The sequence below is a fragment of the Lupinus angustifolius genome, chromosome LG18, assembly GCF_001865875.1.
Source record: "Lupinus angustifolius cultivar Tanjil chromosome LG18, LupAngTanjil_v1.0, whole genome shotgun sequence".
Classification (NCBI taxonomy): domain Eukaryota; kingdom Viridiplantae; phylum Streptophyta; class Magnoliopsida; order Fabales; family Fabaceae; genus Lupinus; species Lupinus angustifolius.
Genome location: NC_032026.1, coordinates 14,678,828 through 14,695,022, shown reverse-complemented (window position 1 = coordinate 14,695,022; position 16,195 = coordinate 14,678,828). Strand labels below are relative to the sequence as shown.

At 32.1% G+C, this 16,195-nt stretch overlaps 3 protein-coding genes across 3 annotated transcripts; 2 read left to right on the top strand and 1 right to left on the bottom strand.

The window, feature by feature from the left end:
* LOC109333482 lies at positions 556–2,843 on the top strand. The gene is made up of 2 exons (XM_019568983.1): positions 556–845; positions 1,984–2,843. Exons 1-2 carry the CDS (start codon positions 630–632, stop codon positions 2,215–2,217), a joined length of 450 nt encoding a protein of 149 aa, XP_019424528.1. The 5' UTR covers positions 556–629; the 3' UTR covers positions 2,218–2,843.
* Positions 4,914–7,225, bottom strand: LOC109332316 (protein LOL1-like). Its single transcript, XM_019567260.1, has 6 exons — positions 7,049–7,225; positions 6,778–6,919; positions 6,130–6,243; positions 5,911–6,024; positions 5,674–5,783; positions 4,914–5,218 (listed from the first exon to the last, which is right to left on the bottom strand). The coding sequence occupies exons 2-6, from the start codon at positions 6,836–6,838 to the stop codon at positions 5,180–5,182; spliced, it is 438 nt and encodes a 145-aa protein (XP_019422805.1). The 5' UTR covers positions 6,839–6,919; positions 7,049–7,225; the 3' UTR covers positions 4,914–5,179.
* Positions 13,023–16,060, top strand: LOC109332447 (aluminum-activated malate transporter 12-like). The gene is made up of 6 exons (XM_019567428.1): positions 13,023–13,397; positions 13,818–13,958; positions 14,289–14,561; positions 14,725–14,846; positions 14,945–15,088; positions 15,316–16,060. Exons 1-6 carry the CDS (start codon positions 13,085–13,087, stop codon positions 15,907–15,909), a joined length of 1,587 nt encoding a protein of 528 aa, XP_019422973.1. The 5' UTR covers positions 13,023–13,084; the 3' UTR covers positions 15,910–16,060.

The following is a 16,195-nucleotide window of genomic DNA, read 5'->3' as shown; positions in this document are numbered from 1 at the left end:
ACATGGAGAGAGGGCAACATGTTTAGTGACTTTATGTCTAAAATTAGTTAGATTAATAATTATAGTGTGAGACATTAAAACCATGTTCCTTTAGATACGGTACATATCTTCAATATGGACCCATCACCATTGTTGTAGACTTGTAGTTGCTTTTTTTCCTTTTCTAATATATAAAAAAACTCCAATTTATAGAATATCCGAAATTATTCAGCATCCTTTTTAGAGTCAAATATCATTTGACAATGTCAATTTTTAAGTTTAATATTTATGTAGTACATTATTTATATATATTATTTTTATTTCATAATCAATAATAATTAGTACATGAATTATAATATATTAGTAATGTAAAAATATATATTATTGGTACTTAAACTTTTTTGATTTAAGTAACAACATGAAAAATAAAATAGAAATTACGAAGTTATCACACATTCAACAAACTCAAACACATTCTTATCATTAATTTACAATAAAAACTATTTATTAAATTTAAATTGTCAATAGATATCCATATTTTTGAGCATTTATTTGTAAAGTAAAAATATTGGGCGATGCTAGATTGGTAAGTTATATCAAAAGAAGAACGCAGAGTTTAGTGCGACGTCGTTTTGTATTTCCTTGTTGCGATGGGATTCTTCAGAAAGATAGCAGGATTTCTAGGGTTATCGAAGGACCATGTCCACGATGAAGATGAAGGCGAAGGTCAACCCCGTACGACGCCGTATCGTGTGAAAGAAACTGGTCCTCGTAAAGGGTTTAGCGTCCCTGCTCAGGTCGTTCTCGATCGCCCTCACCTCGCTCCTATTCTCACTCCTTCTACTTCCGGCGACGGCGGTGTTCAGGTTCGTCATTTCCATTTCCCAATTTCACTTTATTAGATAATGAACAATTCATCTATTCATTGAATCTTCAATTCACGTAAATGATAAAAGAATAACAATTACTTTCAACAGAAAGAGCGTATGTGTTTTTTTTCCCTCATTTGCACTCCAACTATTTGATTCATTGTATGGATTTATATGGGATGAGTGACATTAGGCTCGGCTGTATGGATCGAATGATGTTGACATACTGTAATGCTCTATCGTAAATCATGTTTGTTGACTATAAGATAAAGAAGTTATTAGGTTGGATTGGATGGCAGAACATAGCACTATCTAGGCCATGTTCGTGCTTGTTATATTCTATTGGCTTAGTTTCACTATACTTAATTTATCAACTTATCGGTCATTCAAGCTTAGCTGATTTATGATTCTCTTACTTGGAGCACATTCACATGAATAGGTTGACCTAATATTACTCAATCCAAAACATAACGAAGATAGGAGAAGGTTTTTTTATAAGATTTGAATTGATCATGGTGAACTTCTAGCCTCTAGGCAGCTTGTGCCTTGTATAAGAAATAGTTTGCTTCTCTGTTTTGCGAATAATCATTGGGCGTTGGCCTAGCTTGATAATATGTATGTAGAAGTTCATAAAATAAGACAATATTAAGATGCAATGTTCCAATATGCAGCAGATGAAGCAGGGGAAAGTAGTGTTATGTGGCATTTTTAGTGACTGACCAGACATCTTTTGAAAATTTTGGATTACTACTGTAATGAATGTTTTTAAATTGGAAATATTTTTACCATGAATTCGTCAATATTCTCCAAAATGTTTTCTATGGTATATTATGATTAGGCTGTTATTTTACCACTATAGCTGGCAATGGTGAAAAAGCAATATTCTATTCAAAATTGATGCCTTACCGTTTCACCTGCTACAATTTTTTCTCTGTTGCTAACCTTTTTGTATTTAATTGTAATGGATGTAAAAATTCACAATGCTATTTACACTGATGCCTCTGAATCTGATGTATAATTTGTTTACTTCTCTCAATTAAGTCATGGGAGTTCAATGGTTAGATAAATTTGCATTTCGTGAAGTCATTTACTGCTAGCAGGTGATTAATTTCTGGGTTGTCTTTCTCTAAATCAGGGTCTGAGGTGGCATGCGGAGAGTCTTAGGATAGATGAAGATGGAGATGTAGCAGATGAGTTCCTTGATGAGGTTTCTTCAGAGAAGCCAACACTTTCTGTAGATCATCACAAAACAGAGACAAGGTTTGAACATAAGGGTGCAACCAGGCCAGCCAAAGTGAAGCAACAGTTTCTATCAGATGGGAAACTTATGCATTTTGTGGAACACGGAGGAAGATTTCTGGTGGCATAAACAACCTTAGTAGACATTGGTCAGGCTAATTGATTCGTTGGGCTTTATCTGTTTTGTTGTGCATACGGTGGGAACCTTCTGTCAAAACACTAAATATTTTAACTAAGCTTTACTTGATGATTCCCTTTTTGCTCCTTTTATATCTTTCACGTATCACTAGCTGTGAACATGAATGGGAATTGCTGCATTTGGGGAAGTAAGTCAGAGTTAAACATACTATGTAAGAGACACCAATTACGTTGCCCTACAAATTGAACTGCAGACTATAAGCTATATCACCGAGCCTGCTCCAAGTTCTTATATCTGGCTGTTGAATTTATTTTTGGTACATGCATATTGAATAATGTAAGACGATATTTGGATGCATATAGCCATGTTTGAGGATATTTATGAAGCTCTGAACTTTATCTGGTAGACCCTTTTGAATTGAAATTTCTAGCAAGCTAGGATTGTTTGTTTTCTTGTAGCTATTGAAATGTTGTGTGATTTTGATAATGGTGACTATCCTTTCTCTGTTCCTCTTTTCTAGCTACTGCTTTAACTGTTTGTAATGCTTATATTTTGATTAAGTAGCCAAATGTCAATGTAATTTGTTAAAACAAGCGCAAATGACTTTTTAATATGCTTATGCAGCATTGCAACCCCATATTTGTTTTAGCTTCACTAGCCTATGAACGCACATGCCTAGATCTGCCTTTTTCTATTCTCGCTATTGCTATCTGTGCCTGCAGTATTTATAACGTGAAATTAATCAATTACACCTACAAACTAAGCTTATATAGTTCTGTATAGTGTAGACTATGTGGCATGCATATTTTTTAATTATTTTTCCTGTGCTTTTAAGATAAATTGATCATTAACAGCAGCATCACGGTATACCTTGTATGCCATAAACCAAACCTTTGGTAATAGGAGAAATGGAAAAGTTGGAAAGGCCAGTCCTCCTTGGCAGCTATATAGCCATGTTACTCAACTTATCCTCTGCAGATTTCAACTCTGTTGTATCTTTTTTAATCTGTGTTCAACCGTTTGAACAGAGTATTTGGGATGACCAGATGCTTCTTTGATTTATAACACCAGAACTAAGACAAGGCACAAAAGGCTATGAGACATCGTGGTGTAAAAAGAAGGAATTGCGAGAACTTTGTCCTTGTAAATGTGTCTTTTATGCTTGAACCATAATAGTTGGGATATAATGTGACTCTAGTATGGTGGTTCTTTGGCAAGTACAACTATTTCAGCTTCAAATGAATTCCGAAGTTTTTTGGCAAATCCAAAAAAGGTTTTCCGGTAGGTTCATCTGGAAAGATTTCTGCCCCAATAGACCCGGCACAGGGTAGCTGCCAAAAAGCATGAGTCCAGTCCATAAGAAGTGATCCCATTATTCTCTTTTAAGTTCAGCTACATATCAAAGGTAAAAAGTACCTAATCTCATGCAATTCTTGGAGTGTGAAATTAGAGCATAGAAAAATATATCATTGTTATATGAATGGTATTGGCAAAAGTAATGCTACTCTGTTAAAGATAGATTAAATGAAATATGGTGCTGACTTACCCACCTCAAAAATCAACAATTACATCACAACATTGGCAAGGGATTCTGGTTCTTTTCACAATAGCATCAATTTGTAGCTAACTCTTTTTGCTTTTCTAGTTTTATTTGGAAAATGTTTGTACTTACAACCCAAAATGAGGTGTAAGAGGGTGCAGATGAGAGAGTTAGGAAGAGATGAGATAAAACTTGCGTACAGCCACAGCCACAGCCACTTATTGGCATATTACTTTCTTTTCTCTAACAAGAGGAGCCAAGTGTAACATCCAAGAATTTAAGTCTTGACTTAAAATGACACAGGTCCCAAATGATAAGGTTCAAATATTATTCATGTGGTATTTTCTAGATTTTGCACGAGAACCCAAATAAGGGTGTTGGATAACATGGGGCAATATCTAAAGGCTTGGTTGAGTAGTGTAAGAAGACATGTTCAGATCATTCACAATCAGAGAATTTTGGCTGCCTCCTAATATGATGTTAGTTGTGTTAATCTACCAAAAAGGTTTCTTATCTGTTTAGTGAACCTGTCTGCAACATGTTATATACTGCCAGACTGTGATAAAAAGGTTTATTATTTTTTCTATTTTTCCTTCATTGTCATCAATTTGAAACATATACTCTGGACAATAGATCCAACTCTACATATACAAGTTTCTCTCTCAAAACATCACCATATTTTGTTCAACCTTCTCTTTCCATAAAATTTATAGGCATCTTGCAATTTCTTTTCAAACCCAATTTTGAATGATAGTTTCCATCAAAAGAAAGTTATCACAACCTATTTGAAGGCATAGGTGTAAGGTGCTTATTCGTATTCATATTTTAATAATGTCTATCCGATTATTGACAAAAAAATGTTTGTCTTTCTATAATACATGTGAAGCTAATCGTGCTAGTCAAAATCAGTAGCAATTAGTAACCATGGAATAATGAACAACATCAATTTTTTCTGAAATATCTATTGTGATTTCAGACTAAGATGCTATTTTGTCTTGTTGAATCTATTAACCCATGTGGTGTTTTGTTGGAAAGCCAACATTTTTTGTCGTACTTGGACCTTTGCAAGTTTCAAAAGGCACAACATTATCTCATTGAAATTAATGGTGTGTGTAGTGCTCCTTCAATTTTCATAAACAAAATATAAGCAATAAAACAAAAACGTTATCTTATGATATCTAAAGATACAAAATATTCAAAAGCACTCAATAAGGAATCTTATTGTAAATAGTTATTCGCATAGCCAATAATACCAAAATCATTTTAATAAAACCACTGAAAGGGAAAATAGCTCTCTGTACATGTGAAGAGAATTTCCTCTGCCACCAGATATGCACTTGTTATTCCTCTAGGGAGATATGTAAATAGAAAAACCATGGTTCTGGAATCTGTGATGAACCTCTATAGTAAGATTTAGGTGCTAAGTTTCTGTTCAATGATGCTTGCTGAGGCCTGCATCATTCAGTAAAACCAATGCATATATTAGAAAAATTATATTGTTCTACTTATGCATATATGTTAACATTTAAATTTCAAAACACTTATGTGAACAGAAAAGCTGGAACATGCTCTTTTTATATAAACATTTATAGAGATCTAGTGTTTTAAATTGCGATCGTAATTACGGTTGCCGTTACTGCGATTGCGGTCATTACGGTCTGATGCTGTCCAAATATAGTCCAATGTGGTTGTGTTGCGGCCTGATGCGGCCGCATCATTGTAATTCACATTCACACCGTAATTGTGGTGTGATGCGGTTGCGGTGGTCACTGCAACTACAATATTCGCGACCACATCTGGTGATGCAGTGTACAATTTAAATCAGTGAGAGATCCTTCAATATCATGATGGTACTCAAGGCAGTTAAAAGAAATGTAGAGGGTAAGGAAATAGGAGATTTTACAGACCCCAACTGATGTTACAAAAGTGCAAACTGCACATTTCACAGATCTTGCTCCATATTGGTACATGAGTAGCATGTTACAGTTCCCACAGTTGACATGTGCCACCTGATTTGCTGTTACAATGAACATACATTTGATGCTTAGTCACAAAGTAGTGACTCTAATAGTAACTATGTATCCCACTAAGAAACACCTTTGTCCATATATATAAACTTCATTAGGCCATTAATAATTTAATACCTTCTAAAGCTAAATTGATTGTGTGACAACAAGAGCACTGGACACTTGTCGCGCCGCGAATGTACATGAGTAAAGTGTGACAGCCTCCACAAACTAACTGGGCCATTTCTGTGCCTGTACACACAAATGCTAGTAATGTATCTGCCTCAAATCATGTTGATTCAAAATCACTCATAAGTGACCTATAGAACATGAATTAGAAGAGAAAATGCATCATACCAGGAGGTGGCACTGTTGTGACTGCATTGCAAACAGCACAACACACAGAGGTGGCTCCAACTGGATACATCAGAAGGCTTCTACAGCCAGAACAGACAAGTTGACTCTGACCACCTAGTTACCAAGGAAAGTTTGGACATAATATAGCAACAAAGGTTGTAGAACTGTACTTATATATATATATATATATTCAACTATCTTCAATTCTCACATTCACACAAATTAGAGTCTCAGGGGAATTTTAATGATTACATTCTTATATTCAGTCCACTACTTTTCCCTTTAAGCTAATAGGAGGTGGAATTGTTCTTTTCCCCTCTCTTGTTAAATTGGTAATTTCAATGTTAGAAAATGATTCATTCATATCCATAGAATCACATTACCCCATGCCAAATTAAAATGTACATGTGCAAAAAACAAAGTAAAACTAGCTACAGTCAAAGGATACATGTTTTTTTTGTTCAACCACATTGGAACATCATTTGATGTCTATTTATCCTTTGACTATAAAATTTAATATGATGTTCAAATTACAAGACAGGTAATGAAATGGTGAAAAACCTAAGCATGTGTCTTTACTCTTTAGCAATATCCTTCAATTTTAAAACCAACATGAATGAGAAAAGCAAGAGTAGAGAAAGGCCTTACCATTTACTGGAGGTGAATATGGAGCTGGGTTTGTAGGGTAAGGGGCTAGTGGAACTGGCATTATTAAGGTCTCAAATATAAATATTATCCTTCTTTTCAAAGCTCTACACTGAGAATAAAACTCCTCCCATTTTTACAGCTCCTAAAAACAGTGGAATGATGAAAAAATATTCAACATGAGGATATAACTATAAGGCATATAAAAAAGGCATAGTAATTATTCATCAATACAAATTAACACAATCCTGAAGCAGAGTTAGAGTAGTGAAACCTGTGAAGAGTTAGAGTAGGCATGCATGAAGGTAGAGTGAAAAAAGAGAAGCTTTGAGACTCTTACTAGAAATGAAATTTAGTTCAATAATGTGGAAGTATCAAGTGGGACAAATACATATGCACTTCACAAGTCACAACTTGTTATACATGAAGTGGACAGAGACAGAAAAGAAATATGGACCATATTAACATAAGTGGGTATTTTAATATATATAATGAAAAGAAAGATATGATGAAGTGTAACTCATTGGTATAATTCATGTCTACCTTTCTTCTAAACTTATGCAAGAATTATTATATGTACAACTCATTGGTATAATTCAGTCCTATAACTTTCTTATTTGAAAAAAAGGAGAGAAGTGTAACTTCTCATGCATGCATGTTATTTCTCTGGTATAATTGAGTTGTATAAATATTTTGTAGATGGGAACAGGTGATGATACTTAAAACAATTTTAGTTTGTAGTCTTAATTATACGAGAGATTAGACTGCTTTAAATCAGAGAAATTTCAGTCCGGCCATATTAAACTCGATTAAACTATAATAGTTTGGAAAGAGAATCGGAAAATCCACTTAAAATTTAACCAAAAAACATTACTCTAATCTTTTTATTTTATTCTAATCTAAAAAAGATGAAGAATTGTTATTTCAATGTAATTATACATAATTATTAATTATATAAAATTTTACATTTATATATAATTATCAATTATAGATAAGATCATAGTCTAACCGAATAATTTAACATTATAAACATGTTAAATATAATATGAGTCTCTATAGTTTGAGAATAATGGTAAAAGTCATAAAATAAAGTAGAGTAATACTATATATTCCTACTAAATTCTTCTACCCACAAAAAATAACACATGTCACTTTTTTATGGGTAGGAGGATTAGTAGAAAAATTTAGTAGAAGAATATATTAGTTTTGTATCTATAAATCTGTGGGTGATCAGCTACCAGTTCTGTTGGCAGTGCATCAAGATCAAGGCTAAATAGGGAGGGCAGTGGGTCCTACTTATATCTATATCTCTCTAGGTACTATTGGTGAAAAATAAAGTGCAAAGAAGCCATGCACAAAGCACACTCCTTTTTTTGTTGTTAGAGTTATATTAGTGTGATGGTGCATTGTGATGAGCCACAATAACTGAACAAAACAAGCAGTGCCGTAAGTATTCAAAATCTGTGTGCTGAGGGTACCTACCCCTAAGATTGTGGTCATTCCTTTTGCTTTATGCTCATTGATGAGCTTTGCCTTTCAACTTTAATTTCTACCTTTGCATTCACTTCAGCTACAAACTATCATAATTAATAAATACTAATTGTAAAGTATATCCTAGTATATTCATCTCGTAATTCAACTTGTCCCAAAAAGTCTTTGTCTCTATATCTATAAAATAATATAAAATATTGATTTATTTTTTTATAACTTTTTCCACAGATAAATGATGAATTCTGATTGGCTTGGAATAACAATAACACAATAAGAATATGTGATCTTGACCCCTAGTTAATGGGTCAAATAGGAAAATTGAAGTAGTTGGTTGGTAATCTCAACAAAGTAGTTTTTTTTTGTTAGAAAATAAAGATTAAATTACAAAAAGATTGCATTAGAAATTGTGAAAAAATGTATGATGAGTGAAAGTATATAAGTTATATATAATGTTATTGTATTATTCACTCTTTATATTTAATTATCATTGATAAATTAATTTAAATAAATTGTGAATGATATAATGATTATGTATAAGTTTTTAAACTGACAATGAATAAACTCAAATTAATTTACAATCACAACAATTTTTATAAACTCAAATTATTTTACAATGACAACAATTTTTAATCTTATTTACTTATACATAAGTTTAAATCCTTGAACACATATTAAGAAGTTGATTAACAATAAGATATTAGTTTAATGAGGTAAGGTTTCGCTAGATTCTTATGATGACCAAAAAATCAAGAGTTCGATTCCTGAAAGCAGTATTTGTTAGGAGAGACAGTCACACATTTTAAAATGATTACTTTCTTACCTAAAAAGTTAGAGAAACTTTTATATACTATAAAGACTACAAAAGAAAAAAAAAACTAATTTTGGGAAACTTTTATATAATAAGAACAATTTTATCTACATACAATAACATCAATTTCCAAGACAAATTTTATATTTTCTATTTCTTAAACGATACTATTAATATGTACCTTAATATTTAAAAAAATAAAATTATACCTTAACCCGTGTTATAAGTTGGAGGAGTGAGACTAGGAGTATCAACAATTAAGGTGGTCATATTTGTGTTAATGCAAAATCTGCCTAAATTAGAATGGGCATGAATATAATCATTTTTAAATAAGTCATAAAATATTATATTTTGCCCACCTAAATATGGATAGTACGAACGGCTGATAACTCTAAATAAAATTAAATATATATACATTCACCATATATAATAAGTATAACTTATATACAAATTTAGTTATCATACTAAATAGTAGACGTAGATAGAACAATATATATAAAATACAAATACATATATATAATATAAAATACAAATACATATATATAATATAAAATATAACAATACATATATAATAACAAAATGACAACATTTTTTCATATTTGATATATAAAAGTATAGATAACAAATAGAATAATGCAAATGAAACTTTTATATATTTGATAAAATATATATACATTTATATAGTTGATGTTAAGTACTTTCTATAATAATATTCTCGTGTAGACCATTTGAAATACCCTTCACCAAAAAGGTATGTTAGACAGAGATTTTAAATTAATAGAATAAGCATAGGGGTTCAAATCCTGATTCTTTCAAATTAAACTACACTGGGCATTGTGAGCAATGAAGCCCAACATGGAGAGAGTCCAATTCCTCCTAAAGTTTAAGTACAAGTAGATAATGTGGTTGGAGTGTGTTCTTATTCTTCAAAAAAGATTGATGTGTTAGGTGGGGAGAGCAAGAGATATATGCAAATCTTTGAAGATTCTGCCACTAGATACAAAGTTATATTCGAATAGGAAAGGATATTTGTGAGCCTCAGATTATACAAGAATATAAAATAAAGTATAGTATTGGCATATGTACCAAAAAATTAATGTATACTACTATTGACATTAAATTGACAAGAAAGCGAGAGAACAAAAAATTGAGAACAAGTGAAGGTAGTACATGTTTTACAGTTTGAATCACTCTATATACCATGAGTTTGTGATTGATGAGAAAAATATTTAATAATTAAATTTTAACTTAAATATATTTTTCTGACCAATCACAAGTCTATGACATATTAAGTGACATAAATTATGGGATAATAGACGTCTACCTAAGTGAGAAGGGCAAAACATTAAGATTACCTCTCAAGCTGTAAGGGTCGCATAACACCTTTCAATGAACCTTACAAAGAACCCAAAATAATGTCTATAAGTAATCATACAAAACAGGACCACAAAAACGTACTTTTGTTGTATTTTCTCCGCATTCTAACATTCACATGAATTGGATATTCGTTCTAGATATATCCTTCAATTATTCATTAAGAAGCATAGAGTATTTTGATGTTCAATTTTATTAAATGTTAATTTGTTACTAATATTATAATAAATGTTGAGATTATTAATGGAAAATTGAAATATATTTAAAGACTAATAGTGTGTTTAGAGTAATTGTGATTTTTTTTTGTATTATCATACCTATTTTGGGTAAGGAACTAATCCCTTTCAGGATTCGTGACTGTCTCTCCCAACGAATATCGCTATCAGGAATCAAACCTTCAACTTTGAGGATTCAGTAATTAGTTATATGTATAATCATCCATATTACAGTAAATTAGATATATTCCGTTTTGTATTTTAATATATTTGCTTACTGGTTTTTAGAGATTGTACTTCATTTGGATTGTGTAACAAAAAACTTTCATACAATCAAATAAAAAATAAAAAGGGTAATAGTATACCCTTGTTCATAAAAATAAAAAATAAGATTAAGGGTCTTTGTTCATGGGCATAGATGTCCAAGTTTATGGGCTCTACCTTCTGGGTAACATTACTGTTTACAAATGAACATTCTAAATTTGTATTTTACATTGGAGCAATTCGGCACTTTTGGACCTCTGGACGATTTGTTTTGAGCAAAAACAAAGGCCGCAGAGGTAAGATTATGTAGCCAGCTTTGCATGTACCTAAAAATACAACTATGTTCCTATTCCTTGTCTCATATAATTAAGAAGTGACATTAAGATAAAATAAAAATTCATAAAAATAAAAACTAATAATTTTATATTATTAGATGTAATATTATAGGCCAACAAAGGATCTTAGTTTCACTTTTTAGGCACTTATTCTTTTACCCAAACCTATTATATTGGTTTTATAAAAAAGAGAATAAAATATGATATAAATTATTTCCTTTAACCATTAAAATTATGATATGTGTCATATTTTTTATTTAGTTTTTTTTAAATAAACAAAATACAAAACCAACAACACATTAATCTAATGGTATAAAACCTCGATAGATCGTCAAGCATACTAGAAAATAAAAAAAATTGATTTTCATAAGTAATACTTATTGGAGGATAACTACACCGCTTAAAAGAAATTAATTCCTTACGATGAATAAGAGATACCCTTTGTTACCAGTAAAAAAAACAACACAACATCTATTTTCATTATTTCTTTATACAAAATTTAAAACAAACCAAAATATATATTTTTCATACTTTTATGGTTCTCAATCTTTGCGGTTGTAATGGTTGAGAGCGGTTCACTTGATTCCATGAGCAGTATGTTTATGGAGCCACATGGTGAAATCTGAGCTTCAAATGTAGTCAAAGAGATGTTGAAAACACACGAGAGAACCGCTCACAAACATAACCAAAAAAAGAAGAAGTAAGAAATGAACACCAACACTGTTTTAGAACAAAACCGTGCATGCACAAGTTTTGATTCAAAAAGTTATGCCCACATTAGATATTAACAGTTCACACGCTTCATTGCTTTGTATGAATCATTTTATGGTCACTAACTCATTATTAACTATCACCTTGTGAAAGCTCAAAGCATCAATTAAGGGCATAAAAACTCATTTTATCATTTTATGTGCATGCACATGTGAACGCTTCATTGCTTTGCTGCAATAGTATTGCAATGAGTGATTGTGTTGTAGCTTTCAGCTGCACTCTTTAATGCCAATGAAACTCAACGTGAGTCTGTAACAACTAACAACTTCAACCAGGAAGTGCATAAAGAAAGATATATGAATCTTAAATAATAGTGATTATTAAAGATGAATGTTAATAAGTGAAAGAGGGTAGGTACATTCCCATTTATTGAACCTACTCAACTTCAACATTGTACCTTCATGCACGTACGTAGTCTTGGTCGGTGCACCTAGATCAATTCATAAAGTTGTAGCATCTAGAATGTGCCTTGCATAAAGTTGCTGATGGAGTTTTTGTGCAAGATCTATATATAGGCTTCATATATCATCTATTATCAATTTTTATTACTTGTTTGAGGACTTGATCATGATTAAGATGAATGATAAAAATTTAGCCATCTTATTTTCTTTATCACTTCAATTTCCCAAACATATTAGTTTCATTCCATTTCAACATTTTTTTATAAAAAAAGATTGAATCATTCCCAAACATTCTTTAAATATTTGAATACATATACATTAATTTTTAATGGTTTACATATTTGTCTCCTAAAAACTTTACTTTGAACACATATACCATCTTAACTTATGTAATAAAACTGAAATAGATTCATCATATTTTGTCGATTATTTGGGTGTAGCATGTCAACTATTTAAACATTGAGACTCTTAATGGAATTCACGTGAACATATAAAAGAAAAAATGCACCTAGCTTCTCCCTACCCACACCATATAAAGTTAACACTTGCTAGCTGAAAAAAACTTGTAGTTCTCAACTCATGCACTAAACTCCCACTAAATATTCTGATATATGAAACACAATTGGAGAAGCCTCTTAATTGGTTAAGAAAATGATCACTAAAGTTGATATAGGCTTGGAATTATCAATGGCCCATGATGAGAATGAAAGAACCAATGATAAGTGGAAGAAACTACTTATGCATGTGGTTAGTGAGAGAGTAATGAGATTTCCAAGTTTGGGTTGGAAAACAATGTGGAAAGTGGGAAGTGAGGACCCAAGAAGGGTAATACATGCATTCAAAGTGGGTTTGTCTCTTACTCTAGTTTCTTTGTTGTATCTTGTGGAGCCAGTTTATGATGGTATTGGACAAAGTGCAATTTGGGCTGTTATGACAGTAGTGGTTGTGCTTGAATTCACTGCAGGCAAATTTCTCTTCATTCTCAACTTATTCCTTACTACTACTACCACAAACTTCATATGACACACAAATAATTTGCTAAGCATTCATATTTCATACCCTTCTTATGGTTTATGTATGTAAATATGGACATACTAATCTTGTAAGTGGAGCAACTATAAAAGTTTTTATGCTCCAAAAAATCACTACTCAATTAGTAATAACTTTTAAAAAGAAGAACTCATTTATAAATTATTTAAACTCATTGATCAAATTGAAAGTTCTCAATAATATATTATTATATATGTGACTTTTAATAAGATTAGTATAGGAATTTAATATTTGTAATAACATTATACTCTAAAATTAGATGACTAAGTAAAAATCTCTTTACATTGCATGTCTTTGATGACCTTCACTTCCTCTAACTTGGTTTTGGTTGCAGGGGCAACTTTATGCAAAGGACTAAACAGAGGATTGGGGACACTTTTAGCAGGAGCATTAGCATTTCTTATTAGCTATGTTGGAAAAACATCCGGTCGGATTTTTCAAGCTATTTTCATTGGAGCTTCAGTTTTTCTAATAGGTAATATATATATATAATATATATAGAAGAAATATCCGTTTATACTCAAGTTAAGTTACACTATTTACACTCAATCTTATTCATATTTTTTTTTTGAATCCAACGGACCAAATGGACAAGGGCTGCTACCTTTTAATGATTCCACCAATGTTCATTGTAATTAGTTCACTTTTCAGATTCTTATTACCAAAATCCATTCAATCAAGAGAACAAATTGTTAGCATACAAAGGACCTTATAGTAGTGACAAATGTGAATTGACCAACTTATGATGAATAAACATTACTCTTCTTAATTAAATTTGTGCCTTACCTTGATTTTGTTCTTGCAGGAGCTGTAGCAACTTATGTGAGGTTCATTCCCTATATAAAGAAGAACTATGACTATGGTGTTGTTATATTTCTCTTGACTTTCAACTTGATTACCGTCTCAAGCTATCGGGTCGAAAGTGTCCTAAAGATGGCACATGACCGCATCTACGCCATTGCCATAGGCTGTGCCATTTGCCTTCTCATGAGTATACTCATATTTCCTAATTGGTCAGGGGAAGATCTTCATAATTCCACTGTTTATAAGCTAGAAGGCCTAGCCAAATCTATAGAAGGTATGCAAACTTGTCACACATATAGATATACTAATGAAGCAAATGTTATCTAACACTATTGTACAAAAAATGTTTGTTAGCAATAATAGTATCGCAACATTCTATCGCCTTTATAAGAAATTCAGAATAGTCCTTTTACTTCATGATCCATAAAATCTTGCAGCTTGTGTCAATGAATACTTTTATGGAGAAATTGAAGCCACTGGCGGTATCAAATTGCCCGAGGATCCCATATATAGAGGTTATAAGGCTGTTTTGGACTCAAAGTCCACCGATGAAATACTGGTAAGCCTGTCTATGCATCAATCTCTTGGTTAGTTTTAGTGCACTACTTTGAAATTTTATGAAGCATTGAACAATATGTTCTGTTTTGGATTGAACAGGCATTGCATGCAAGTTGGGAGCCAAGGCATTCAAGGTACTGTCATAGATTTCCTTGTCACCAGTACTTAAAAGTTGGAGCCATTCTTCGTCAATTTGGGTATACCGTAGTAGCCCTACATGGCTGTTTGAGAACAGAAATTCAGGTAATGCTAAAACTAAAACTACTTTGTTAGCTTAGAACTAATACTAAAAACACTTTCTGTAGCTATGATAAAGAGTAACATGTAAGTTGTACAGAATTGTATTGTAATGCTCAATTTAAACACGCTACAATATTTGTTCAAGCATGAAACTAGAAGTAAGCTAATAAGCCATGCATGATTGATCTTTAATTCTACTCATATATTTTTCATTCGAAAATTTCGTTTAGACACCACGATCTGTTAGAGCTTTGTTCAAGGACCCCTGCATAAGGCTTGCAGCTGAAGTATCCAAAGTACTAATTGAACTTTCAAACAGCATAAGGAACCGTCGCCATTGCTCTCCGGAAATACTCTCAGATCATCTTCATGAAGCCTTGCAGGACCTCAACACCGCCATAAAATCTCAACCTCGCCTCTTTTTAGGCCCCAAGCATAAGCACAACAAAATAGCAACTGCTCAAGTTGGTCAAGAAAGAAAGACTTTGGGATTCTCCATATCAAGTGTTAAAACTGACTCTTCAGCATTGTTTGATTGGAAAACCAAGCATTCAAAGGAAACAGAAAGAAAGTCTTTAAGAACCCAATTGAGTAAAATTGCAATCACTAGCCTAGAGTTTTCTGAGGCTCTTCCTTTTGCTGCTTTTGCATCTTTGCTTGTGGAAACAGTTGCAAAACTGGACCTTGTCATAGATGAAATTGAAGAACTTGGTAGGTTAGCATGTTTCAAAGAGTTCAGACCTGATGATGAAGTTGTTGTGATTTGCGAGGAACCCCGAGTTGATGTGTTAGAGAACCATTTACCTTCTCACGGAGTAGATTAATTCAGAGACAAAAAGTACTTAGAAAGTGCATTATCTCATGGATTATCTGTTATTTGATTAAGATGAGATATATTATGTTGATGTTCTAAAATTTTAATATACATTATTTAGAATATGTACTCTGAGTAATGATAAATTTCAGCTTATAATATTCATAGATACACTCACTTTCAGATTGTTAAGGCATAACTCTCAACTATGGGAACAAAAATAGCTCTATCATTTAAAAATCAAGTTTATTTAACACCATATATTGTAAATACATTTAACTCTATTTTGAGTCCTA